Below are 26,462 nucleotides of genomic sequence, written 5' to 3'. Positions count from 1 at the left end.
TAACTGCTTGTCTTCTGATGAATTACAGATTTAAATCTTCATTAAATTGATGAGATGTCAAGGTATCTTTGAAAATGGACTTTTCATAAAATTACTTTAAAAATAACTTTTTAAATGGAGTGATAGTAAGTGCAATATCTTTCTCGTGGATTTACTCTATGTGTAAGAATAATTGAATTGTTTTGTTGGGTTTTTTGGGTTTTTTTTGGTTGTTGTGGGGTTTTTTGGTTTTTTTTGAGATTTTTTTGTTTGGGGTTTTATTTTGGGTTTTTTTGTTTTGTTTTGGTTCTTTTGTTATCCTGCTGAGCCAAAACAACCATGAGGCAGTCAATGGATATGTTTGTGTATATATTGGATATGTATTGTGTATATATTTTTTATGGCTTTTTGGGTAATCTGTGTTCCAAAGGCCTAAAACCAGTTCATTAGGTGCCAAAAAAGCTGCGCTACTTGTGGAATCTGGAATTTAGATATGTGTGTTTTGTTGGAGGAAAGGATATTTTTAGGAAGAGGTGAAGGAGAAAGAACTGAATTGGTGCTCTGCAGTTTGGTTCCATGGTACTGCAGTAAGGATAAACAGGAATCGTGTAGTGCTTAACCCCGTTCCATGAGTCCATGCTGTGAAGCTGTTAAAATGCTTTGCTGGTAACAATGTTTTTATTAGTGATTTCCAGTGGGTGATAGAGACTAGAAATTGTGCAAAGGTGGAAATGGAAGTGGAACTGTAGTTGAGAGCTACTTTGAGAAGTGTATAGAATTTCATGCTACCTGCTCACTAGTTTGTGTATGGTATAGTCTTGTTCCATTAGTGATCATTTGCTATACTGTATTAGCTGATAAAAAACGTACTTGAATGATATTATTTTCATACTTCATTGTCAGATACATACATCTTTACACTATTTTATTTATACTATCTTTCAGACCACTTTTATATAAAAGCAAATATTTCTAAAAATCCCCAGCAGTACTGTAAAAGTTGGTTCTCAAAATCTGAAGAGCATACAATCACAAATGCTGAATCCTATACAATCTGTTTGTGCTTTGGGAGGGCTGGAAGTAGTGATTTAGGATTCTGTTCTTAATAAGAAAATTCCTTTCACCCAGTGTAATGTTTTGGTTGTTTGTGTTGTTTTTTCTTATTAAATAATTTGTCTTTAAAGATCAAGGAAAAGCTTTTTATTAGGGAACAGAATCATAGTAAACTGTTTAGTGACCGATGTGACTTTGAAGTGTTGGTAGCTCAGGAAGAAACAAAGTATGTAGTGTCACAGGAAAAATATCATTAACATTTGTGAAACTCACCCGCTTGTCATCTTCTATTATGTAAAAAATCATGTTAGGTTATAAGTCTCTCTCACAATTTGTATTGGGACAGTACATTTCATATAATTTTCTTGCTCTGTTGGGCATTTTCTGGAGATTGCATTTGCTCTCTAACATTCTTGCAATTGGAATAGTTTTGTATATTAGTGAAGAGCATTTACTATGAAAAGAATTACTATAACTCTGGCAAGACTTTTCATTGCCTAAATCCGCTTTAGGGAGTCATCTCTGAAAGGAATGATTTTCAATGTAACCCTGCTTCCTTGGCTGTTTTAGCCCTGCAAGGTGGATAAGCCAGTAGTTGTTGCCTCTAGGAAGTCCTAGGTTTGCAACTGCGGGCAGACCTAAAAATAATTATCTGTTGCTTGAAAAATTCTGTATGATTATGTGCTGTATTTTCTCAGGAATTGAAGTTTAATACAGAGAACACTTGGTTAGAGAGAAATAGTGTAAGTTTTCTATCTGAAAAATTCCAGTTTTCAAGGTATAGATGGGTCATTCCTCTTGGAAATAGTTTGATCCAGAACTCTGGTATACTAAAAATGATTCTGTTAGACCCCAGCCATCTGCTGTAGAATTTGTCAAAATTGCTGTGTAGCACATAAGTGCTTCAGAAGGAAAATGTATGAAGATGTTTGCTTTCTCTCATACAATTCACTTTTTAATTAGCTTGCCACAGTGATAGAAAAAAGAGAAATAAAGGATTTCTTCTAAAATGTTAACTACAATGGATATCCTTAAATGAATCTGATTTGATTGTGAGTAATGGAAGTTTTACATTTTGAATGTTTAGATGGTGTATATAAACAGACCTGGTTATGTTCCATAGCTTAAATCTTGTATTCTGTAATACAGCATACATTTAAGGTACAGGTAAATGTTAACTGTTACATTGTTTTCTTCTCCCCCAGGTTCCTCCTAACAAAATAGATTATGAATACAGTGAACTGATTTTATATCAGAATCAAGTGATGAGAGAGGCAGATCTTTTTCAGGAGTCTTTAGAACATATAGAGACCTATGAAAAGCAAATATGTGATAAATTAATCGTAGAAGAAATCAAAGGTAAGTCATTATTATTCTTCCCTTACCCAGTTTTGTTAGAAATTTTTGCTAATAGCTTTCAGGTACAATAAAGCAGTGAAAGGAAGAAAATACAGCATGTGAAGTCTTTAATTTATTTGTAACAATTACTGTAGGAAAATTGATACTAACAGATTTACAATTTTGAGCACAAGTAAATGACTTTTCTTACCAAAGGTGGTAGTGGATGCAGATAGTCTCTCTGGGTTTGACACAGAAGTAGAGGAAATCTCAGAGATTATGTTGGTACACCTGAGTAGCTTTCCATAAATCAGAACTATTATAATCCAGTTTTAATCTTATGAAAAAGAATTTCATAAAGAATACTGTTTGAAGTACAAACATAAATTTTTCTTTTTTTATGACTGAAGTATCAAGTTCTTGTTTCAAGTTTCCTAATGCCCTTACTTATTGAAGTGAATACTGAAATTACCTTTTTGGTTAAAAATAACTCTCAGTTGTTTTGTGGATTTGCAGTGCTAAGACTGAGTTCTGAATATGTGTGAGTAATGGCACGTGTTCTTCAGCTACTCATTGCCTGCACAGCTGTGATCAGGGCTGACCCTGACCAGTGGGGTAAGCCCCACACAGCTGCCCACTCCACCTAGCCTTGCTTGTCAAGTCAGGAGAGAATAGGAAGAGCAAAAGGAGGAGAACTTGTGCATGGAGATGAAGATAGCTTGAGTGATGGAAAGGGAAAGGAAGGAAAATCAAACCTAGCTCCTTGACTTACACAGTCCCTGTACGCTTCCCATAGACTGATGCTCAGCTAGTCTCAATGCAATGGCTACCTGCCCCAACACTCCTCCTTAATTTTCATTGCTTAGTAAGAAACTAAATAGCACAGAATATCTCTTTGGCCAGTTTGGATCAGGTGGCCAGGTTGTGTCCGCTCCTGCCTTATCTTCCACCCTGGTTTACTTGATGGGTGGCAGAGTAGGGGTAAAAAGCCAAAGCCTTGATGGTCTACAAGTACTGCTTAGCAGTGGTGGAAATATTGGTGTACTTACCAGCATTTAGTCACAAATCCCAAAACACAGCCCAGCATGAGCTGCTGTGAAGAAAATGAATTCCCTTCAAGCTAGACCTGGTAGACAATGATTTACTTAGCAGGAAATCAGTGTGATTTAATCAGTTAAAAACTGATTAGTTGATGTGAAAAATGTGCTTAAGTAAACAGCTTGATAAAAACTGATCTAGTTATGTGATGAAGTCCTGGAAGGAGGAGTTGCTTTTATTTGATATCCCCAATAGCTATTTGAAATACTCAGGTACAGACATTCAGGTAATCTTTGTCTTCATGGGTGATGAATATTCTGAGCTCGATATGTGGTAGCTTCAAGTAGCATTCGTAACATGCAGCATATGCCTTTGGGAAAATCAGGTCTCTTTTTTTAAGAGTCTGTGTATGTTTAAGAACAATTTTATGTATCTAGTATTGTAAACTTTACTCACACGTGTTTTGTGATGTAATTCATAGTTCTGTACTGTGTTGTTTCTAGGAGAGATGTTACTGAAGTTAGGAAGACTGAAAGAAGCTGGTGAAGTATACAAGGAGTTAATTGAGCGTAATGCAGAAAACTGGTATTATTATGAAGGCTTGGAAAAGGCCCTACAACCCAGTAAGTTAAGCTACACAGATACAGTGAAAAGATTTATGATATAGGATACACTGTTTGATATGGTCCTGCTTTAGATTAGAAAGTTCTACTTGACAGAAAATCATATACCTTCTGATCCTGAATTGTATCTAATATGTTCTTTCATTTTTAAAATGTTCACTGAAAAACTTGTATGCATGAAAATACCAATACCAAGTATTTATCTTCTTGGAACTAAAGGTGGTATTTACTAAGATGCTTATATGAAGAACATTACCTTGCCACATGTGAACTTGGAAACCAAATGGCTAATAATTCCTGTCTAGTAGTTGATTATCAGACTGTTATCATATGCCAGAATTAATTTTATGTAATTAGAATTCCGAAATGTGTTTATGTGGTACCTCTTTCTAGGGGCATGTGGGAAATACTCAGATATCTATTTAGGATGGCCTTTTAAGGCAGACTATCTGAAAAAAATGCCCTTTTTTCCCCTATTTTTTTAAGTTGGCACTTCAGAAGGTAAAGGTGATAAATGTGTTAATGCCTTTGTTACTTCAATGCCAGCTCACGTTTCTGCTATACTGTTTTTCCAGAAAAAACAGCTCATTTTCCAAAACTGCAATATTGCAACTATTTATGCTATATTAAGTGTTTTGCAGTGATAACTTTGCAGAGTGTTTACATTTATACAGGAATGGTTTCTTTGTATTTATTTTTTCACTAATTAGTGAAAGTTTATTGGAATTATTCTGATGACATCATAAATCATAAGCTCACCATTATATTATTTGTAGATGTTATAGCTGCATTACATGTCTCAACCAACTTTCTTCTAGAAAGTTTTACCATTAGCTCTCATGAGCTCTGAGAATATAGCTAGTGATTGGGTAATGAAAATAAATTTTAATTTGTTACATATATTCAGAGTGTAGTGTTGCTCTTTGAGTGGTTTTCCTGGTGAATCCATAGAGTTGAATCACATGGTTATTGTCTCAGAAATTAAGCTACCCAGGAACTCGGTTATTCTCTCTGATACAACAAATTTGTTGATGAAAGCATGTAGTTTTTAACAAAGAATCAGTCCCGCAGTTTTTGACATATTAAAATCCTGTGTAGACTAAGCTGTACTAATTCTATAAAACTAATAATGCTACTTTATTTTTTAGGTGGTCTTAGGACTATTTCCTCCCCCATGGTAAGTTCTGGAGCTCCAACTTGTGACTTCAATTAGGGCTTTTATATGCTTTAGTTCCAGTCCAAACAATATTTTAGCATTACTTTTATAACTCTACATCTGTTGGAGACACTGGGTAATAGATTCCCCCCCCTTCCCCAACATCTGAGCTCAGTGACAAGATAAACTGTTTTTCGTATGAAAGGAAAACAGATATATTTAATACATGTGTATTGTAGCCTTGATCTGTACATTCATTTTTAAATTGTTTGATGAATTTAATATTTTGGTATTTAGGCAAAATCGATTTTATTTACATGAAAAATGGCATTTTAAAGCAAAAGATTAGTGTTATTTAAGTTCTAACCACATTGGAGCTCCAAAGCATATTATGGGGGAAAGGGGAGGAGTGGGCAGAAAATCTTCAAGTAGCTTTATTTTTGTTAAACATTAAGGTATAAAGAGTTTGGTGCTCAGTACTTACTGGCAGTATTGTACTCTGGTTTTGCTGTCACCAGAGGACCTGTAATAGAGGTGTACTTGTATAGTGTGCTGTATACCTATGGTTTAGAAATGCAGCATGTTTCTCTGAATGCTTTAAGTCTGATGAATGCATAGTGAAAAAAGGGTTAATTGAAGCTATGAATGTAATACAATGAGTGAATGGGTCTGAAGGACCATGTAACTGAAAGAAACCAAACTCCAGCTCTGTGTGATTGAATGTGCAAGGTTATGGTCCTGTTTACAGTTTATCTTTAGAGTGATTAATGCTGGTAGTTGTGTATTGTATATACAGTGTGTTCTCAGTACAATTTTTGTTTATGATTAACTGGAAGAAGTAACATGAAATGTTTAAATTGTTCCAAATCCACATAAGGAGTCTAGTTTGATTAATTCTCAACATTTAAAGACATTTAAAAGAATAGGTTTTTATGTCTGTTACTTATATCTGTTGTATTTGCTGATAATAGGCACTTTAGAAGAAAGGCTTCAGATTTATGAAGAAGTTAGTAAAAGACATCCCAGAGCAGTTTCACCTAGAAGATTACCTTTAAACTTTGTTTCAGGTAACAAGTTGCATATCTGTTCTGTAATAGTTTTTTTTCCTATATTTTTCTGCAGTTTTCCTCAGGCTGTTTAATATTTATTTAATACCTACATGTGCATTTAATACCTACTTGAACAACATAGGCAAATCAAATGTATGCATTTCTCTTGGGTTAGACATAATTCTTTTATGTTTTAGGAGTTGATAGAAGAGCTTCATACACTCAAGTATGATGATATGAGCAATATAATATTTGTGATGATAAAATTACAGTACAGAATGATATGTAGATTGTAGGAATTTCTATACATAATTTTTTTTGCTTTATGCAAGTTAAGAATCATGAGTTAAGATGAAGGGTATAGTACACTTTAATTCAAGGTGTGGGTATATATATGTATGCATACCCCCTCCTGTATCTTTAATATGCGTACTTTTGCTACTAAAATGTACGCCTACTTTCTTGTAGAGCCATTAGGACTTAATTTGACAACAAAAACTACCTGTGTGCTGATAATTTGATAAGAAAAGGAACAAAAATATCTGCAGTATTATGTAGCCCAAATTATTTCATTTTATAGCTAAGTTCTTTGTTGACTTTGCCCTTTCAAAATTTGTTTTGAAATATGGCGCACAAATACCCTCAGTTTTGGAAGAAAAACTTGTACATACTTGTTAAAATAACAAAGATCTGGGCTCTTCTAAAATGGAAGGAAGGAAACTAAATGAAATGGTAAATACCATAAAAATATATAATTAGTGTGTAGCTGTCTAGCTGCTGAAATTCCAGTAGAAGACTTTTGGAAAGTACATGAGCTAGATATCAGATGTCAAGAAATTTGAGATGAGTTGCAGATTCCCAACATACCTCCTCATGTTTTTAAATTTCTAAGGTTAGTTTTTAGTTTAGCTAATTTGCTCAGCATCACATTTGTTGCAACCTTTAAATGTTCCAGAGCACCTAGTCCACTCCCCTGCTGTTGCTCATGTGTCTGAATGTGCATTCACATTTCCTGTGTAAAATCCAAAGATTTTAACTGCTTCATAAGAAGTGACCACTTGTGCCTTTTATCATCCTGTATACCTTAGTTTATTTGTAGATATGGGGGCAAATTTTAAAGCATTTCAGCAAATTTTGAAAAGCTGGGTGATGAGTAATTGTTGTTTGTTTTTTTTTTTTATATGTAATAAGTTTGTTATGGTAACACAGAAAACAAGGAAATAACCTGCAAAACACTTTCCTATAACTTTATTAATAGTGTGTTTTGCTATTGACTTAATTTCTCTGTGTTTTGCTCTAGGTGGCCTTACACCTGGCAGTGTAGTTTCACAGCTTATGTTCATTTAAGTAGAAATATGTATAGTAACGAGAATTAGTTGCTCATGCTGTAACAATAGGATAAATGAAAGCAAAATCCATTATTAGATTGGTCAAGAAAAGTCTCTTGGTTGCTTTCTGTAGTATTTTATAACAAATAAGAATTTTTCAAAATTAAAATTTGTTTCTGTTAACTTATTATTAAGCCTATCAGGCATGAATGTGTAAAACTGTTTTTGATCCTATAGAGATTAGTCTATTAATGATTTTCTGTGTTTACAAGTACAGGAGACAAGACTTTATATTGGTTGAAATTTGATAGTGAGAATGTGAAAGTGTAGAAAGAAACATCTTTGCAGAAAAATGTTGGCAAGTTTCAGGATGATAGAATTTCTGGCTAAATGCAGTTACTGTTCCAGTGTGGTCACAGACCAGTTACAGCTGTCAATGTTTGATTCAGAATTAAATTACTCTTAAAAATTAAAATACTGTAAAATCCAGGCTAATGCTAAAAGGACAAGTTCTTGTCCAGACCTTGCTGTGCATTGAATCCTAACCTTGTATTTAAAGCAAATTAGCTCCTTGATCAAGCTGGAAAACATTTTTATGGAGGAAGGCTGTTACCATCAATTTTACTGATCAAGTGTGTGTGCATGCATTTTTAGATTTGTTTATGCTCTTGTGGTAAGGTGTGTGCCCCAGACTAAACTGTAACTCTGCTTCTTGTCATAGGTGGGTGCCCAGCTGTGTGCCTTCTTTTTTTTTAAATTTTGTTTTAAAACTGTTGTTTTCTGTAAGTAAATAGGGACACTTGAATCTTGCTTTCCTAAATTCTAAATTATGATTCTTCCAGCAAGATAATAATTAGTTGAATTCAACAGGAGAGACTGAGATGGATTTTTTTCTTTATATAAGGGAGTTTCTGTACTGTGAGACAACACATTTTAATTAATCCATCTGTAATAAAGCATGTGCTTACAGTCCAATTATGGATTCCAATCCACAGATAGTAGGAGTTTCTATATGCAGCAGTTTGGTTTAGTACAGCAAGATGAGAACATGAATTACTTTCATTAATCTCAGTATTTATTAGCAACACTGCTGATAACATTTTAGGACAATTGAGAATTGAGAGGAGTAAATGAAAATGTCGTATACAAAGCAGTAGTGTCTGTGTTTTCTGAAAATCTAAAAAAAGCCGTTAATAAAATTTTTCATGTGTTCTTATTGAAGTTAAGTTTATTTCAACGGTTTTGTCAATTTTATGGGTGAATCTTAGAATTACATGAAGTGTGGTACTTCCTTGTTGAGAAAGTTAGAGAAGTCCACAACAGAGGAGGCACTGAAGTGTGGAAAAAGTTCATCCCCATGCAAAGTAAACAAAGTCAATAAAAATAACAGAAAAAAGCCCAACCAAACAACAACTACCACCCCCTCCAGCCCCCCCCCCCCCCCCCCAGCTGTAAACAATCACTTTCATCATAGCAAGAAACAAAGAAAACCAGCTGTTTTCCTGGCTGGATGTCTTCTGTTAGAAATACTGGTTTTTGGTTTTTAACAGCATTTTGCAGAAAGGTAGCACCTAACTGCAAGTATTGGAATTTTTAACTGAAAATATAATTGGATCCGATTTTTTAGCTTTCTGAAGTATATTTTGATACAGGTGATTCTGATATGGAGCTTATGTTTCTGAAACAATAAGTCTTGTTTCTAATTCCAGAAACAATCATATCACAAGTCATGTCCTACTAATTAAAATAGGACTAGAGAAGTAGCAAAGGATTCATTTCATCCATCCTTCTTCCTCAAATCAGGATACTTTATATCTGCTCTACTCCTAACATATATTTGTCTAACTTAATCATAAAAACCTCCAATGATGGAGGTTTTGCAAAATCTCCATTGTTATTCTTAATACTATAGGGTGTTTTCAGTGTTTGTTTAAACGGCTTTTGCTACATCCTCTGTAGTCAGCACTCAATATTTTCTCTAATAGACTGCAAGTTTGAGGACTGTTACCATGTCTGCCAGCAGACTCCTAAGCACTAGCAACTTAAGCATTTTTCTCTGTGGTTTTGTTTTTGGTTTTTTTGTTTTTTAATCTGGAGCATATTTGTGTCTTATTAAATAACAGGAGAGACTAAAGGCCTCGATTGCAGTTTCTCAGTTCCTCTGTTATGCAGAGTTGCACAGCAGTTAGTGCATATATTTATATAACACTTGCAATCACTGACATATAACCAAACACACTTTTGTTCCTAGGTGAAAAATTTAGAGAACTAACGGATAAGTTCCTGAGGGTTAACTTCAGTAAAGGCTGCCCACCCTTGTTTACCACTTTGAAATCTTTATATTACAATCCAGAAAAGGTAAAATTTAGCATTTATTTGGTTTTAATGAAGTCTTCTGTATTGAATTGCTAATAGACTATCTAAGAGTTTTTGTAGCTTTCCCTGTAAACTGCCAATTAGAGTTGTTGAACATTTTTCCCTAATGTGCTATTTTGTCATATGTGAATGATCACTTGATGTCAAAATGCTTGAAGTCAGATTGGTGCAGAGTGCACTGAAGTTCTTGAAGAATCAAGATCATTAACTTTGTATGCTTTGAGTGCAAGTGTTACAGAATTTTTTCAACTTATGGTTTATGATGTCACCAGAAGTAATGCTTTTAAAGTAACAGGTGGCTGTTGTTCTATGTAGATTTCTGAATTGCATGATTGCATAAGTATTTTCCACAAAGGCTTGCTTCCTTTTTCAGTCTTTCACTAAAACTTCAGTGTATGTTTTTGTACTTCTAAACTCTGTTTTGGTGTAATTGTGTCACAAAAGAACTGTTGTTTCAAATGTAATTCTTTCTTCCAAACTGACAGTAAGGTATACAAAAAAAATTTTGAACTAAAGCATGTTACTCAAGTGTGTAGAAATCAGAATAATTTATATCAGTCTCTTCAGATATATCTCTTCAGATCTTTGCTACAAACATTATAGGTATTTGAAGCCATTCATGACTTAAAAGAGGGATTTGTATCTGGAAAAACCCTAAATACATGATGCAGTTTTTCAACCAAAGTGAATACTCCTTTTTTGGACTAAAATTATTCTTCTTTAAAGAGTTTCTTTGATGGGGTTGTAACATGAAATTTTCAGTACATTTCTGTAATCTCTACTTTTTCCAAGGCTGACATAAGTTTAGTAAATTCTGGTATCATGTTGTTGGGGTTTAACCTCAACTGGCAATTTAAGTACCATGCAGCTGCTTGCTCACCCTGCCCTGCCTGATGAGGAGTAGAACCAGGAATACCTAAACCTTGTCGGTTGAGATAAGGACTTTAACTTCAATGTTGAATCAAAATAAACTATTGTAAGGAGAGAGGGAAGAATAAAATTCAAGAGAAAAAAATCATGCACAGAACAACTGCTCTCCATTTGCTGACCAGTGCCCTGCCCATCCCTGAGCAGTGATTGACGGCTCACAGCAAACTCCCCCCATTTATATACTGGCCATGACACTGTATGGTATGGAATATTTTTTTGGCTACTTTTGGTCATCTGTCCTGGCCGTGGTCCTTCTCTGCTTCTTTTTCCCCTGCTGCCTCACAGACCATGGGAGCCTGGACAGTCCTCACCTCAGTGCAAGCACCTCTTAGCAACAACTGAAACATTAGTGTCTTATCTGTACTCATGCTAAGTTCAAACACAGCACTGTACTACTGGTTACTAAGAAGCAAATTAACTTTATCCCAGCTAGAAACAAGATACTTGTATAGTACAGGCTTCTCTATAGTGCCTATTGCTAATGCACACTTATCAATGTAAATGAAATGGAATTGAGATTTTTTACATTGTGATGCACAGGGTATCTAGATAGAAGCACAGTCAATGTTAGGGAAGTCTAACTTCTGCTATTTGAAGTGCGAAGAATCTGGATGTTGAAAGATATGTATTAACTCATTTGGCATCTGAAAAGATTTTTAGCGCTTAATTTTTGACATGATGGGTTAAAAAAGAGGACTACTATATTTTGAGGCAAACTTACACAGAAACGTTCCTTTCTGGTAGACATCTTCATTATACCAAATCGGTGCTGCTCAAAACTGCCAGCTTAATCCTAAAAAGTAATTAAAATAAAGAGCTTTGCCTTTTCCAAACATGCTTGGGATTTGTTTGTGCTGCTAACTTCTGCAGAAACATTTTTGTCATATTTCAAATTATGTCCTTACAAAAGCAGGCTGTCTTTTACATTTCACTTGCTTGTGTTTACTTATTGCTATAGTGTGACAGAAGAATCTTTGAAACTAAGAGAAACTTAATTTTAGTCTCTGACAGTGAATTTTATAATTACTAAAATTCAGGGGTTGAGGGCAGAAAATTGTGACCAACTAACATGTCCTACATCTTTAAGGAAAATATTCTATTTTGGTATCTCATTTGTCTAAGTTGGAGCTTAGTAGTAGCTTCTTAGATAAATTACTTGTGTAGTTTGACTGAAAGAGGGTTGTAGTCAGTATTGTGTTGTGCCTTCTAGAAAATACCTAGCAAAATTCTGATTTCGCTACCAGTTGGGAAGAAAGTTGCCCCTGTGTTTCTTTGGAAACAAGTGTAGTTTGGCACAGTCAACTGTGGTTGGATTTTGAAGTGACATAGGTATGAAGACTTGATGAAAGAGCTGGTGTGTAAGGCTAGGAAGTTCCTTCTTTCTAGAGCTCCAGGTAGGTCTGTGATCTTTCATGAACAGCAAGGAGAAAAGGGTGGTTGTATAGAAGGCAACATTTGTTAGATGTGTTCAGGAAAATGTTGTTTATTGTCTAATTGCTGTAAGATGGTACTCAGCCTTTTGGCTGTGCTAGGTAGGCTTCTTCCCAAGGTATCTATTACATGAGCACTTCATATCTATGAAGCTAACATTGAGGAAGCTTTCCCAGCTGCTTCTGGAAAGAATTAATGAGTGCCCTACCAAAAATAAAACTGAAATCACTGCAGTGCCAACTGGGTGCATGACACGTTATTTTTTCAGCTACTGGATTGAAATTTGTTTATATACTTGTGCAAATATTGGTGTAATGAAGGGTGTGGATTGCAACTTGCTCTTCATAAAAGAATAAGCCTTACTTTGATTAAGTAGGAAAGGTAGTTTTAATCTTCCTTCACAGTGCAAGTAGAACTGTTTAAGATCCTTTGGGTGAAGTCTCAGAAGGGTGCTGTAAGTAGGAAATGTAAAGCTTTTTGTTTCAATAAAAAAGTAATTTTAAGGTTATTGCTGGAAGAAACTTTCTTTCAGCAACCAAAGACATGAGAATCTGAAATATGTTTAATAAAGAAAGACTGTCAAAAAGCAACAAAGCTCTATGTATACTCTCAGACTTGTTTTGAGGTAAATCATTCCTTAATAAATAAGTCTCTAATGAGTTAAAATATGCTTCATATTTCATTATGCAATCTATGCCTTTCCTGTAATTCTGGAGCAGAAAAAATTTCATGTGTGTTGGCCTTGTGTTCAGTTTGTGGTGTGCAGAGGCTTATATTTGACTGCCCAATTGGGTTTAAAAGTCAACTTCAACATTTGGTAAATGTGAAACTTGGATGCTTGAGAAAGTAACAGAGGTGGTGTGGTGAAACCTGGGACAAGTGGTGCTGGACTTCATCACTCCCAGCGATACTGTTGCCTCTTAAGAGGAAGGTGGTAACCCACTAATGATTATGTTAAAGCAGACTAAAAGAACTACAGAACCTGATGTGTAGAAGGTATTAAACTGGATTTGCTGTAAATTATTGTGCATGCTTTTGCAGCAAGACCCAGTTTCAGACTTTGTGGTCCATCACTGCTTACAAGTCGAAGATCTGACTTATGTTTTTCTCCATAGTTTTAGAAGGGAGTTATACAAGTCATGCTTTAACCTTCCAAGCTCTTCAGATGAGGTTATGATTTCTTCAGGCTTTGTGCTGTTATGCTACTGCAATAAAGTAGCATGTGAACTGGTTTGCTTTTTTACTGTTTCTTCTTTGTCAAGCCACCTAGACTGGAGGAGACATAAGTAGTTCAGGCTGAAGGGTGAGAAGCCATAAGAAAGGAGGCTAACGATTGTCTTTTGCCTAGAAACTGTACTGTCATTTTAACTTGATCAATGTATTGTACTGTGGATAGAATTTTTGATTATAAAAATACTGCAAATAATATTAAGCACAAAAAATATAAAAATATAAATATACTTTTTAAAAAACATGCCAGCTATTCAGTATCCTGAGTCCAGTTCTGTAACATGCCATAGCATAAAATTAATATTGGAATAAGGAGAGGGGCATTGAATTGCAGGATGAACAGTTGGACAAGGGCCATTTGAGTCAATGTCTGCTTACTTTTTTTGTAATATTGGCAATAGATTTTGTACAGGTTATGTGCATGAAAAAGGAGTAAAAGGAGTTAGGATGTAAAGAGTTCAAGTTATTTCTCAAGTGATAATTGTTACTGTGCTCCCTGTTTCTAGTTACCAAAGGCATGCACTAATCACTTCCTGACTTGCTACACTGGTACACAGCCAGGTTGCATGTCTTTCCAACTGAAGGCAAGGTCAATTGGAGGGTGATAGAGACTGCTGGACTCAGTCTTACACTGTTTTCCAGTGTCTCATTCAAAGGAAGTTTATTATATCATATAGACTATGTTCAGTGGTACATCATTGCTGGTACTCAGTCATAGATCACTTTTATCTGCAAAATATTAGAAAAATCATTTGATGGAACACTGTCTTGATGGCTTTGTGTTTAAAAAAAAAATACTTGAAATATAATGTTCATCACTATCAGCTTGTTTCAGGTGATTTTTAAAGTAACCACTGTACATTGTGAAGAAATTAGCTGTGCTTTCCTTCTATTCATTATATGGCAGCCTGAGGCTTTTTAAATGTGAAAACCCTTGGTTATAATGAAGTAGTGTAAATGAGTCTGGTTATATCAAGGCAAAGTTCACAAATGTAAAAAGCTTTGCACCAGATTCTACTCACCTATGAGGTTTGGAAAAAGGAAATGGCTGATCTGAACAAGAGCTGAGAGATTGCTCTACAAGTTACTGATGTTAAATAACTTGTGTTCTGAGCTTGATATTAATTTTTCTCACCTAATCTCGAGTTCAGTCAACTTCTCAAATGCCAGCCTTTGCCTGTTCACATCATTCATCTTGAAACACATTGTGTGTTCTGGCTATTGTTTAAGATATCCTGAGAGAAGCCTGTGAATGTCTTACTGCTCTGCAAAACTCTCCAAGTTCATTCCATGTTTGTTTGTTTCTCCGACCTTTCCCCCCCATGTTAACTTCATTTGGATAATTCTTACCCCATAGTTCTTCCATTTTATGATAGGAGTTACCTGTAAAGGCAAAGCACTCTGTGATAAACAACATCATGGTGGTGTTGACGCTAAATCTGCAGTTTAGACTTTACTCTTCATATGTATTGCATCTATGGCTTTAATTGGTAGATAGAGCCACGTGCCTCATCTTCCGGGGAGGAAGACCTGTCCCAGGCAGGTACTTAAGTTTCTTTTATCATCTCATCTGGCATCTTCATATCTGCTAGCACCAAGACAAACATTGGATATGGTGATATTTATCTTTTCATCTTCTAGGACTTTTGCTCCTCTGATAGGACACTTTGTAAATCAGGAGACTCAGTTAAGGCACCTGCATACATTCTGTAATTGACTGCATTCAGCACAACAGCAGTGCATTGCTCAGCTGATGCCTAGTTGGTGCATGTAGTGCTGTCTGGATGATACATGTGTTTATTCTTTTGCGTGTACAAGAGTGCATTCCTGTTACCTATCAAGGAGAAACAGAAGATACCAGTTGTTAGTGACTTCATTGGTAATTTTGCTGTTTTGCTAAAAACAATAGCAAATGAATGAAAATACAGTTTCACACTTCTTCATGAGACAGAATCCTGTAAAATTCAAAGCACCTTCCATGATACTGTTTTTTGTCATCTTTTCTAACAAGATTGTCATTTCAAGCTCAACTCTTCACGTAAATCTTCTGGTAGTCTTCTGAGAGTTGCTGAAGTATGTAGTTTCGTATACCAAGGCAGCAGGGAATGTACACCACTTTTGTGATTTTTGAGGGTATATGGGTGTCACTTTAACTGCTGTCTTAAATACACACATCTTGGTACTGGAGGATAGAATGTCTAAACATACTAGATATGCACATCAAACTTGATTGGGATGCATCTCCAACTCTTAGCAGAGCTAGACAATGTAGTTGTACTTCTCCTCAGTCTTTGAGAGATCATCATGATGGATGGAGCTTGCTAAGGTCTGGAGGAGAGTTAATGTCTCCTGTTCTCAAGTATAAAAAGGAGGATCTGAGGAGCTATGAGCCAGTCAGGTTGATCTCAATATTTGTGAGGCTGATAAGGCAAATAATCCTGGACACCATTACCAAACACACAAAGGAGAGTAGATAGGATGGATTTATGATGGCAAATTCATGCCTGATTAACTTAATAGCCTGCTGTAACAAAATTACTTCTGCATACAAGGGGACAGCAGTTGATCCTGTGTATTAGCAAGGCTTTTGTCACCATCTGTAGTAACACGGACAACATGTTGAAGTACACCTTAGTAGACAGTAATTTGTACTGAAAACTGACTGAACTGCCAGGCTCAATGTTGTCATCTGCTGCATGAACTCCAGCTGGTGTCCCCAAGTAGGTGACAGTGGGGCCAGTGGTGGGGGCATCTTTGTTTAGTGACTTAGTTCAGCCTGACAAAGAGAAGGCTTAGATGGAATGTTGTGTATGTAACTAACTGAAGGCAAGAATGAGAAAAGACAAGGCAGATGCTTCTCATTGGTGCTCAGAGACAAGATATTATATGCATGAATTAAAATACAAGAGAATATTTGAGCAAAAGAAAAGACATAATTGTTGTAGAGGTTATCAAACATAAGAACAGGTTTTTCAGAGGTAGTGAAGTTGCCTTCTTGGAGATGACCAGGAATAGTCTGCTTCAGCTGTCCCTGTTCTGTAACAAGGGGTTAGACTAGGTAATTTGTGGAAATCTCTTCAAACCTTCATGATTCTTAATCTTGTTACTTTGTTTCACCTGCAAGTCTGGGACCAGCTTGTCGCCATTTACTTGCCAACAGGCAGGCTTGTCTGAACTGCTGCTGCTGTGCCAGGGCAAGTGCATTTTATGTTAGTGTGGCAGCCCTGAGACACTGCAGCAAACAGTGCAGGAAGGCACAGTAAAGACTGACATGCTGATATGCATGAATGCTTGTATACAGAAGCACTGAGATCCCTAATCCACATACTGTAATTTGGAATCTCCAGCTGTGATTTTTATATCCATTTGCCAGCAGAGCCATAATCACTTCCTAGAATTTCTTGCTTCAGGCTATTCACAAAGGGAAAAAACTTGTCATAGAATCTGCCTTTTAGAAATAGATTAACTTCAAAATACAGCTGAGTAGCTGCAGACCCACATTAGATTTATGTTAAATGTGAGTAAATGCATGGTTCACCACAGGGCACATGAAGCATGTGAATCTGATGCTTCAAGGTAGGCCAAAGAACAGGTTGTTCATTAAAGCGTGCAGTGGAGTTAGGCTGAGGATGTGATTTGTATATCACATATGATTGTTTCCATACAGTTCTTCATCAGCCTTGATTTTGGAGCTCTCAAAGTGGCACATATGGTATCTGTCTTTATTTCTGCAAAATTTCACAGTGCAAATTCTAGTAAAAAGTGTTATGCATTTGGTATTTTGTCAGTGATCATCTGCTTGTAGTCTCAATTAAAGAAAAAGAGCTGTGTAAAAAATACTTCCAGCTTAGAATTCAGCAATCATTTGGCCAGGCTGTTGATGTAGATGCTCACTGAATATGAGTTTGCCCCCATCTAGACGATGAAGGAAAAGTGGAGGACAAAATACTAATAAAAGTCTAATAAAGTCACAGTTGCATCCAGATTAATTTCTCAGGTGGGATAGCTCATGTTCACTGAGTAGGTTTCTGCTGATGGAGTCAGTTTCTTCTAGCAAACCTGCTGGTATTGGTAACATTATGCAGGTGGGACTGTTGGTGTGACACGGGTGGGGTCAGTGTGCTGTTGCCCCTACCCTTGATGTGCTGTGTAAGTGTGCAACTGTGGGGAGGTGCTCAGTGGTGCAGTTGTCTAAGGCTTGACAAATATCACATATGAGTTTATAAATGAGGTGCTGTGCTTTGGAGATCAGGACTTGTTACCTGTATCTGCTGTTGCCAGTACCTGATGCCTTACTGTGATCTGCAGTGACAACTACAGTGCCATGTGTTTAAAGAGAAGATGGCCTTTAGCCCAAAAAATAGCTTGTTTTATGGGAGGTGATAAAACAAGTCCCATAAGCTGTCATCCTCATATTGGAGTTTTAATATATAGAAATTCTGCACCAGAAAAGTTCTTGTTGTTTCTATACTGTGTATTTTGAAGGGGAGAATAAAAGACACAGAATTTATAGGACTCCAGCAGATTATGTTCTTAGAGAGCTGATTTATGAGTCTCTCATGCAATTCAGAATGGATTATCGAAGCCTGACTTGCAGACAGAGTAATTCACATTTCCAATTGTCTGTTCCACCCTGCCATTTTTGCTGAAAGAACAGTGCGTTTGAGTACCAGTGTCTGAGTCTGTACAGCTTTAGATTTGTACTCGGTTTTTTCCTTTGTATGTTGTGCTAATAAGCTAAAATGGAATTGCTCAACAAAGCGTTTCTGCAATGCCAAACTCAAAAAGATGCATGGATTAAACATGTGAAAATAAAAAATACTAGCTGTCCTAATTGGGAAAGTCCACAGACGTGTTTAAAAAAAAAATCTATGAGAGGTACTTGTGCTTAGTGGGGCCAGTTATGATAGTGGGTTTTGAAGAATTGTAGTTATTTCTGAAAAAAAGTAGTTTCTTAAGAACATTCAAGACATGTAGTTCTCATATTGCCATTAGAGATTTATTCACTTGATATTCTTGATCTTGCCATAAAATACTAAGATTTTTGCATCATCAATTCATAAACATACTTGGAGGTAATGTGTATTTTAAAGTGAATTTCTGATATTTGTGACTTTTAACCAAAGACCATGTAGTAAGAATTGTATGTGGCGAATTACAGTGAATTCTATGCAGGAGAGATACATGGGAGGATAGCCATAGTAAAAAAAATACATCCAACAGAAAGAAACTTATGTGGTTGTGTTTTGGGAGTTTTATTTGCAAGATAACCTGCTTTCCTCTACAACTTTGAAATGTTACTTAAAACACAGCTTTTAAAAATTTTAAATCTACTGTATTTTTTACTTACAGTTGATATTTCTCTAATGGTATGAACAATTTAATTTTCATCATTTGTTGAGACTTCTTGGAATAACCACCTAAACTACTACTATGTGAATGAAAGGTTTTGAAATGTGACTGTTTATATGAGAATTTTTATACGCTGAGAAACATGGAGCATTTACAAGTAAAAGGTCTCAAAACAATATAGTCTGTGTATAAATTTAAGTACTGTAGTGTGGGTGTCTTAGTCTTCCATGCAGGCAGAGATTTTCTATCTAGCTGTGGGGCTTTTCTTTTATGCTACAAGTGGTTTCATAGCGTTTATACTTTGCTTTGTGCTGTAGTATCTGGAGTTTGTTATTATAAAAATACTGATATCAGCAAACTATAGCCATTTTCCTGAGTTTTTCCTGGATGGAACTTTTGATTGTAAAAATACTGCAAATAGTATAAAAATATAAAAATATAAAAATATAAAAATATGTTTTAAAAAACATGCCAGCTACTCAGTATCCTGAGTCCAGTTCTACACCATGCCATAGCATAAAATTACTCTAATATTGGAATAAGGAGTGGAGCATTGAATTGCAGGATGAACAGTTGGACAAAGGCCATTTGAGTCAATGTCTACTTACTTTTTTTATAATATTGGCAATAGATTTTGTAAAACTTATTTTTTAAAAAGCCTACTATGTAACATGGAGGATTATTAAATCTTTATCAGTTTTTTTTTAGCTTCTAATTAGCAAGAGTACTTTACTAAATGGCGTCCTACTGATATCTTTCTGCTTGAATAAAATTTGCATAGTTGATACAATTCTTATGTCAGGAATAAGCTGTAGGCTTTGTATGTTTGAGAAGAAAAACTAGGATTTAGGAGTGCCACTTTATGAGTTTTGATGTTTATGCAAAGTTACTGCCTAGGATGAATGTAACTGTGGCTCTTGGTCACATGTTTCTGCTGGAAGCTAATAACCTGAAGTATAAGCAATTACATGAGATGAAGTAATTTTCACATTCTGTAAGCTACAGTCCGGATGTATTAGAAATATCTGTGAAGAGCCTCATTTGTTACTCTTCCTCACAGAAATGGAGCTTCAAGCGCTACCCTCACCTCCTCCCCAGAAAATTCTCTTTGTACTTGATCAATGCTCAGAAATCCTCTTTGGTTCCTCATACATGCTGGTCTCTGCATCCATGAGATAAAAAATCCAAAGAGTGAAGATCTTCAATTAGTCAACATCAAGGTTTACGTCGATTGTGTTGCAGGTGCATTGGTTGATTCCATTGAAGCTCGACATTAGTGCACCATGTGCCCTTTTTCTGAGTATCTAAAATCATGGAGACTGTGAGGAAATACTGGATGACAGAAAATGTCTGGCTGGAAGAAACATCAGAAACAGCAGTCTCAAAAAAAGGTCTAAGACTGTCTACACAGGAAGGTAGGCTGTCTTCAGTGAAGATCTTTCTTTAACCTTTCTGGAAAGAAGGCATATTTCTTCCTTAATGTGGAAAGCTAAAGCAACACAAAGCAAGTTGCCACTGTTGGTTGATTTTTATTTTTTTATTTTTAGTTAGATGTTCTCTGCAGATTATTGGTGGATTACATAAGGAGGTAAAAAACATTAATTCTGTTAGGAAACTCTGCATTTTAAGAAGAAATAGTTCTGAAAGATTAACCATGTTCATGCTGGCTCCATCATTTCAAGTGTTAGGAAGTAGTGGTTTTGAGTTAAAATTCCAGGAAGTGTGATCTGGTAAGTGGATTTACCTAGGATCTGGCTGACAACTGGTACATTCATAGTGAAAGATAGCATTTGTATTGTGCTGCTGGATGATAAGGAGGAGTGAGGAAATATTTTAAAGTAAGTAGAGGAAGGAGCAAGCTTGGATATATCATTGTAGGTACCGCAAGGATACAATGCTTCCACTCTGCAGTATGAATGGGGAGTGTAAAACATGCTGATGGCTGACAGTTTAGGTCTTTGAGGTAACATGTAAGCCAGGAGCTGACAGGTCAAGCAGTTGATTTATGAACTGTTTTATCAAGAGAGCTTTTTTAGTTTGAGTGGTCTATATTGGGATTAACCCATTTGGAGACTCACAAGAAATCCTCTAGATACCTCTGTTCATGATTGCTCCTACTGATGTTTTGCTCATGTGAAATGATTTGATTTCTTTAGTGCAGTCTCCAGACTTGTCCAAAAGCTTTCAGAAAACCAGATTCTTGTTAAATGAGTTTTATGATGACCACAGTGTCATCTTAGTCTTGGTGTGCTCTGAATTTGTATTTGTATTGTGCTACAGCTGCTATAAATTTTCCAGTTGATTATGCTTGTACATAGCAATTATTTTTAAGGGCACAGAATAGCCATTACAAGTTATTTTTTGAATGACAAATGCAAACTAGATTAACTTAGATAAATGGAGGAGGAAGTTTTTTCTTCTGGAATTTAGTGTTTCTGATAGCCTGTGTGTTCATTTGTGCTATTGACACTAGAAAAAGTATCACTTGTTTTAGTTCAAGATCAGCTGTTAGCAGTGCTAGCAGCAATGGACACCAGTGGTTTTAAATATGGTAGTGCAAAATTACTGCTTGTGGTAGCAGTAATTTTCCTTACAAGCTGGTAGCTCTGTGGCAAAATTCCTGAGGGTAAATGTCTGCTTAACCACCACACACAGAGAAATGCTGAAGTTGGTGACTAACCATGATGCCATAAGATGTGTGTTCTACTGCAGTTTACATATTTTTGTCTTTCCCAGTGTAACATAAGCATATGCACAGGTTTTCTTAGGGAAGCAGAAGGGAGTATTGATGGCTCAGTTGAATAAATTTAGAGATGTACCTCCATGTGAATTGCTGTTAGTTTTAAAGCAACTATTTCATTGGGTGTTACACAAAATAGTAAAGCTACATCCTTGATAGCTGTATATGTCAAAGATAAACAAGAAATTTAAGGTGACTTGTGTTAAGTAAAGGACAAGTTGTGCTTGTCCTCTTTTTCTGGTTTGATTTTCACAGTGTGAAGGTTGTAGAATAACTTTTGATTGTGACTTTTTTGTATTGCATTCAGATGTTAGCCTTGTGTGCAAGCAATGGAAGTTGTCTGTATGAGGCTGACTAGGCTTTCACAATTGGACTAATTTATTTGAATATCCAGTTTACTGAAGTAAAAGTCTCTGCTCACAAAGACACTATGAAGGTGTCTCTGTGAGCAGCAGGAGGACATTATTGTTTGTGCGGTCGTTGTGTCAGAGCTTTTTCTAGTGCTAAGCTGTTTCTGGGGAAGGTTCAGTTTAGAATGGTGTGGAGACCATAGAATCAAAAGAAGATTAGGGAACCAGCTTATTATAGTGGGAATCTTCATTTTTAGTGAGTTCAGCTTTCAGCTCTGTTGTGTTGGCTGGCTCTGTGTGTGTGTGTGAATGATTAGCACTTTCTCAGAAATGGACTGATACTGGAGAAAACTCAAGAAAGGCTTGGCTTGGTGTGCTATGGACCAGCTGCAAACCCTGTTCAAAATGTTGCCATCAAAGGCCTTCTCCAGACCTCTGTGCTAGCAACTGCATGATATGTTTTCAGTCTTAATTTATTTGGTACTAGGCTCATAAATGTTAGTCAGGGTGTACTGATACCACTTCTGCATGATCTGGTAGTGATACCTCTTCATGCACTTTCTTATCACTCTCTTAGATAAAATCTTGTTCTGGCAAAGACTTCAAGTATTGACATAGGACTCTTGTGGACTGTTTTTATTGTTGCCTCTCCATTTCCCAAGAGGCATTTAGAGTTTTGCCTCAGGGCATGTAGTAGATTTTTCTTTGTGGTGTGAAAGCTATTCCTAATTTGGTCACAAGGACTTTCTGTTAATGTCAACATGGTTTTCTGGCACAAGGATAATACTTAAAAAGCTGTTTGTCATTCAGTCTCTAGGTATCCTATTTTTTTCTAGATGATGAGGATTGACTATTTTGAAGTTGCACAACATCAGTTTCTTTTGGGTACTCTGTAGCAAAGCCATTTGCAAATGGTTTCTAAATATCTCAATCTGTCAATATGGAGATACCTAGATATAGGGGGATCAGATATTTTGATAAGTACAGCTATTTTTCAATTTCTCAGATAGGCATAATAGTGACAAATAGGCATAAGTTTAATGGATGTTGCTTCTGCTGGACTGGAAAAGCGGCATCACAAACTCAATAAAATTCCATATTCCTCAATAAAGAATACTATTCTTGTGGAACCAGAAAGCTTTCACTTTCAGCACTACTGTTAGCAAAGGCAGTGAAGGGAGATACTGGAAAAATTCAGTGGTACTTTGAGATGTACTTTTGAGATGTTATTCAGCCTTGAGATGTACTTTTCTGCTATTGAAGTGGAGTTTTTGCATCTTTAGGAGTTGGTTTTTCAAAAATAAGTACTCATTTGATTCAGAGATATTTGATATGCTGCTGATAAAGCAAGTGCTGCTTTGGGATCAGTTTCCGTGACCAGCAGGACCAATATTGTCAGCACTGTGCATTATCTGCAAGAAACAAGTTTTCTTCAGGAAAGATGCTTCTGTGGAGAAATCTCTATTTAAGCAGAAACATTGTTCAATTCTAACTTTAAAGGACAGAAGACATAATCTTTCCTTGAAGGGCAAGAACACATGCTCTTTTTTCCCCTGTCAGCATCATTTTGCCTTAAGTGAAAACACAACATGAGGAAATAGTGCCTTTGCAGGTTGGTTTCTGCAGTCGTTCTCCAGCTTCAGAGCTGCAGAACCACCTGAAAAATCCATCTTCCCAGTGGTGAAGACCACCCATATCAACACTGCAAATCATAAGAAGCTGCCTGCCACCTGAGTGAAATTGCCCTGTTTATTTTACAGCACAGAATACCTTCATCCTGTGGAGGATGAGCAAGTTCATAAAGGGTGTCCCCTCTTGCCAGCTGTTTTCTATCTCTTTTCCAGGCTTTTCTGCATTAGTTGGCCTTTTGATAGAACAGTAGAAGTACTTTATCAATATAAGATTATATTCTTTTAAAATTACTCCCTTATTTTGAAGGTGGGAGAAAAGTTTGGCAGCAAACCGTTGCCCTCCTCAGGAAAGTGCTACAGTTGTCTCTAAAATTGTCTGCATATTGAAATTCAGAAGGAAATGCTCCATGTAACACAGTCCATTAAATGAAGGGCCTGCCCCTAGAGAATATATCTGATCTATGTGCCAAAATATAGTTAGTGTTTGAACTTTCAGACTGCTAACTATTTGGAGATTCCTGCTCAGTAATACCAGGGCAATTTTGATTCCTGAATGTTATAGGTCTTTTTCCTGCAACTGAAGGTTGATGTACTTCAGGATTGGATGTCTTAAATGAGTTCTGTTGCTTAGATGGGGAATAGGAAGCACCCAGACTTTCACTCTGTTTTTTCCAGTCTGATACTAGATGGCTTTTGAATATAGAATGATTCCTCTATGTCATCCTTCTCTTACATTTTTGTTCAGGAGCTTTCTGAGACAGATAAACCTGAGTAGGTGAGGTTCGTGAAATTTTTATTTTTCCAGTGCCTGTCTGCTCTAATGACTACCAAACAAGTACCCAGAAGTTGCTTAAGAGAAGTGTTGTTAGGTTGCCTGATGGAAAACTGTTGTCTAGTTTTTCTCCTCTGACCCTTTGTAGGAGGTTATGAGACTGATTAGCCAAAGTTTTCCCATATGAAAGAGTCTCCAGCTCAAGGGGGTTTCAAGCTTGCAGAAGTATTTAAATGAAGTGTTTGTAACTGATAAATTAACAAGCTGAAGTCTATACATTACTATTGACACAACTTAAATCTAACCAATATTTAGTACATTACAATAGTTCAGTTCCTCTTTTTGCAGTTGTTTTGTTGAAGAAAATACTGTATTGGTGTTTGGAAGGTTGTCATTGAAACAGAAGTCTATTACAGTTTTAATAGGCTATGGGATATAGATATTTAGATTCCATTAATAAACCAGAGAATTTAGGCCTTGTGCTTGAAATATTTGCATCCTTGCTTTGTGGTAGTGGGCTGTTGAGGTCATATTCCATTATGTATTTCACTTCACATTTGTCATCTCATTCAACTTAATTACATATTATAACATGGAATATAGAAAAAAAATCAAGATAAAATTTAGGCTACTGTAAACCTGCTGTTTTTTGAGGCCTTTTGTAGACCACTTTTTGTCTAAAGAAAAATGTCTGTAGCTGTAGTCATTTGGTGTATGGCATAGCATGCAGCACAGATTTTGATTTGGTGACTGGTCTATGGTTGCCACTGTGATAACTACAAAAGATGGTAGAAGAATTCTGGTCATTGCCTGTTTACCTGGAAACAGTCCCTTAGGCTGTCCCTTACAAAGAGCACACAAAACATATCTTGGTGTAATCAGGTAACTATGAACTAGTGCTCACAGAAAAAGGTATTTTAAGTCAATTGAATCCTTGTTACTTATAATTTTAAAATAAATTAAGGTGTGTGTGCATTATATTTATTGCTGTCTTTTTCTATTTCTCAGCTATTCATTTTAAGACATTTACTCAAAGTTTACTTACAAAATTGTCCTTTCCAATGGAAATAAACTGCACGGGAATGGAAGAGCATTGCCACCTTTGTAGAGTCTTTGGCTGATGTAGTACCAAGTGTGGAAGATGTTTTTTTGACTTTCAGGATTTCTACAGTTGGCAAGAATATATAATGGTTTGTGAGCATGTACAATTTCAATCTTTAGGGTATAGGAGGAAAAATGAGCACTTCACTTGTTTGTGCAAATGAGAAGGCTAAAGCCCATTTCCTCTTTCTTGGATTCTTGCTGCTCAGCTCATTGTTCTTCCATAATGAATGAAAGATGTAGATAGTGACCTATGAAAAGATTTGAGGTTGAATTTTGATTAAGAGGCTTCTGAAACTGGTGACCCCAAGAATAAATTCAGTCCTTTTGTAATGAAATGAGAGATTTGTTGGTGACTTCAGCTACACTTTTGTGATACCTTAAGCTTTCTCAACTCAATGGCAAGAGAACAAACACTGGTTTCCTAGAATAATTCTATTTGAAATTAGCTTGTGGACAATATGGTATTTCCAGATACCTCAGCTCAGTTTTTTGGAAATTATAAAATTATGAAGAATGCTGTGGCTTTTCTAAAAGTGAAATATTATTGCCTTTAAGATGGCAATGATAACTCTAGAATACAGATAATAGCAAATTCAAGAGACAGATTTTGTAACTAAATTTGCAGTTAATACGGACACAGAAATTATGGTTCATATTTCCAGATCATTAGCTCCCTGAAGGGGCACACCAACCTGGAATTATTTTCCTAAATTACTAGCAAGAGACTGAAGCATAAGCATAAAAAATAAGGGAAAAAGATACGACCATTTTCATTGAGTATGTCTACAAAAATCCAGCTGTTCCATTTGTTTTCTTAGCTGTTGTTTTCACTGAATGCTTGTTTCCAAATGTATTGTTCATAGTAGCTTCCAGAATGACAATTACAGTGCATTTTCTTGAGCTGCAAAAGCCAAAACCTCTGCAGAGTTCTGAATTTGGAAGAACTTTGCATCTTTTAACAACGGAACACATCTTGCTGTTC

At 36.1% G+C, this 26,462-nt stretch overlaps 1 protein-coding gene across 3 annotated transcripts in view; it reads left to right on the top strand.

Annotated features, from left to right (window-relative positions):
- The window catches only part of NAA16 (N-alpha-acetyltransferase 16, NatA auxiliary subunit), a 62,005-nt gene that overhangs the window by 20,947 nt on the left and 14,596 nt on the right, over positions 1–26,462 (top strand). Inside the window, exons 6-10 of one of the 3 annotated variants that reach the window (XR_010026800.1) lie at positions 2,238–2,391; positions 3,912–4,031; positions 6,159–6,254; positions 9,816–9,922; positions 20,126–20,298. Coding sequence is in view for 2 of the 3 variants with exons in the window: in XM_063149373.1 (XP_063005443.1) it covers positions 2,238–2,391; positions 3,912–4,031; positions 6,159–6,254; positions 9,816–9,922 (477 nt within the window). In the remaining variant the exon portion in view is untranslated. The remainder of the gene's footprint in view (positions 1–2,237; positions 2,392–3,911; positions 4,032–6,158; positions 6,255–9,815; positions 9,923–20,125; positions 20,299–26,462) is intronic. The other 2 variants (XM_063149373.1, XM_063149374.1) reach the window with 2 other exon arrangements.

This window comes from Melospiza melodia, chromosome 2, assembly GCF_035770615.1.
Source record: "Melospiza melodia melodia isolate bMelMel2 chromosome 2, bMelMel2.pri, whole genome shotgun sequence".
Classification (NCBI taxonomy): Eukaryota; Metazoa; Chordata; class Aves; order Passeriformes; family Passerellidae; genus Melospiza; species Melospiza melodia.
Note: the sequence above shows the minus strand (reverse complement) of the source record. Positions and strands in the feature narration are given on the sequence as shown.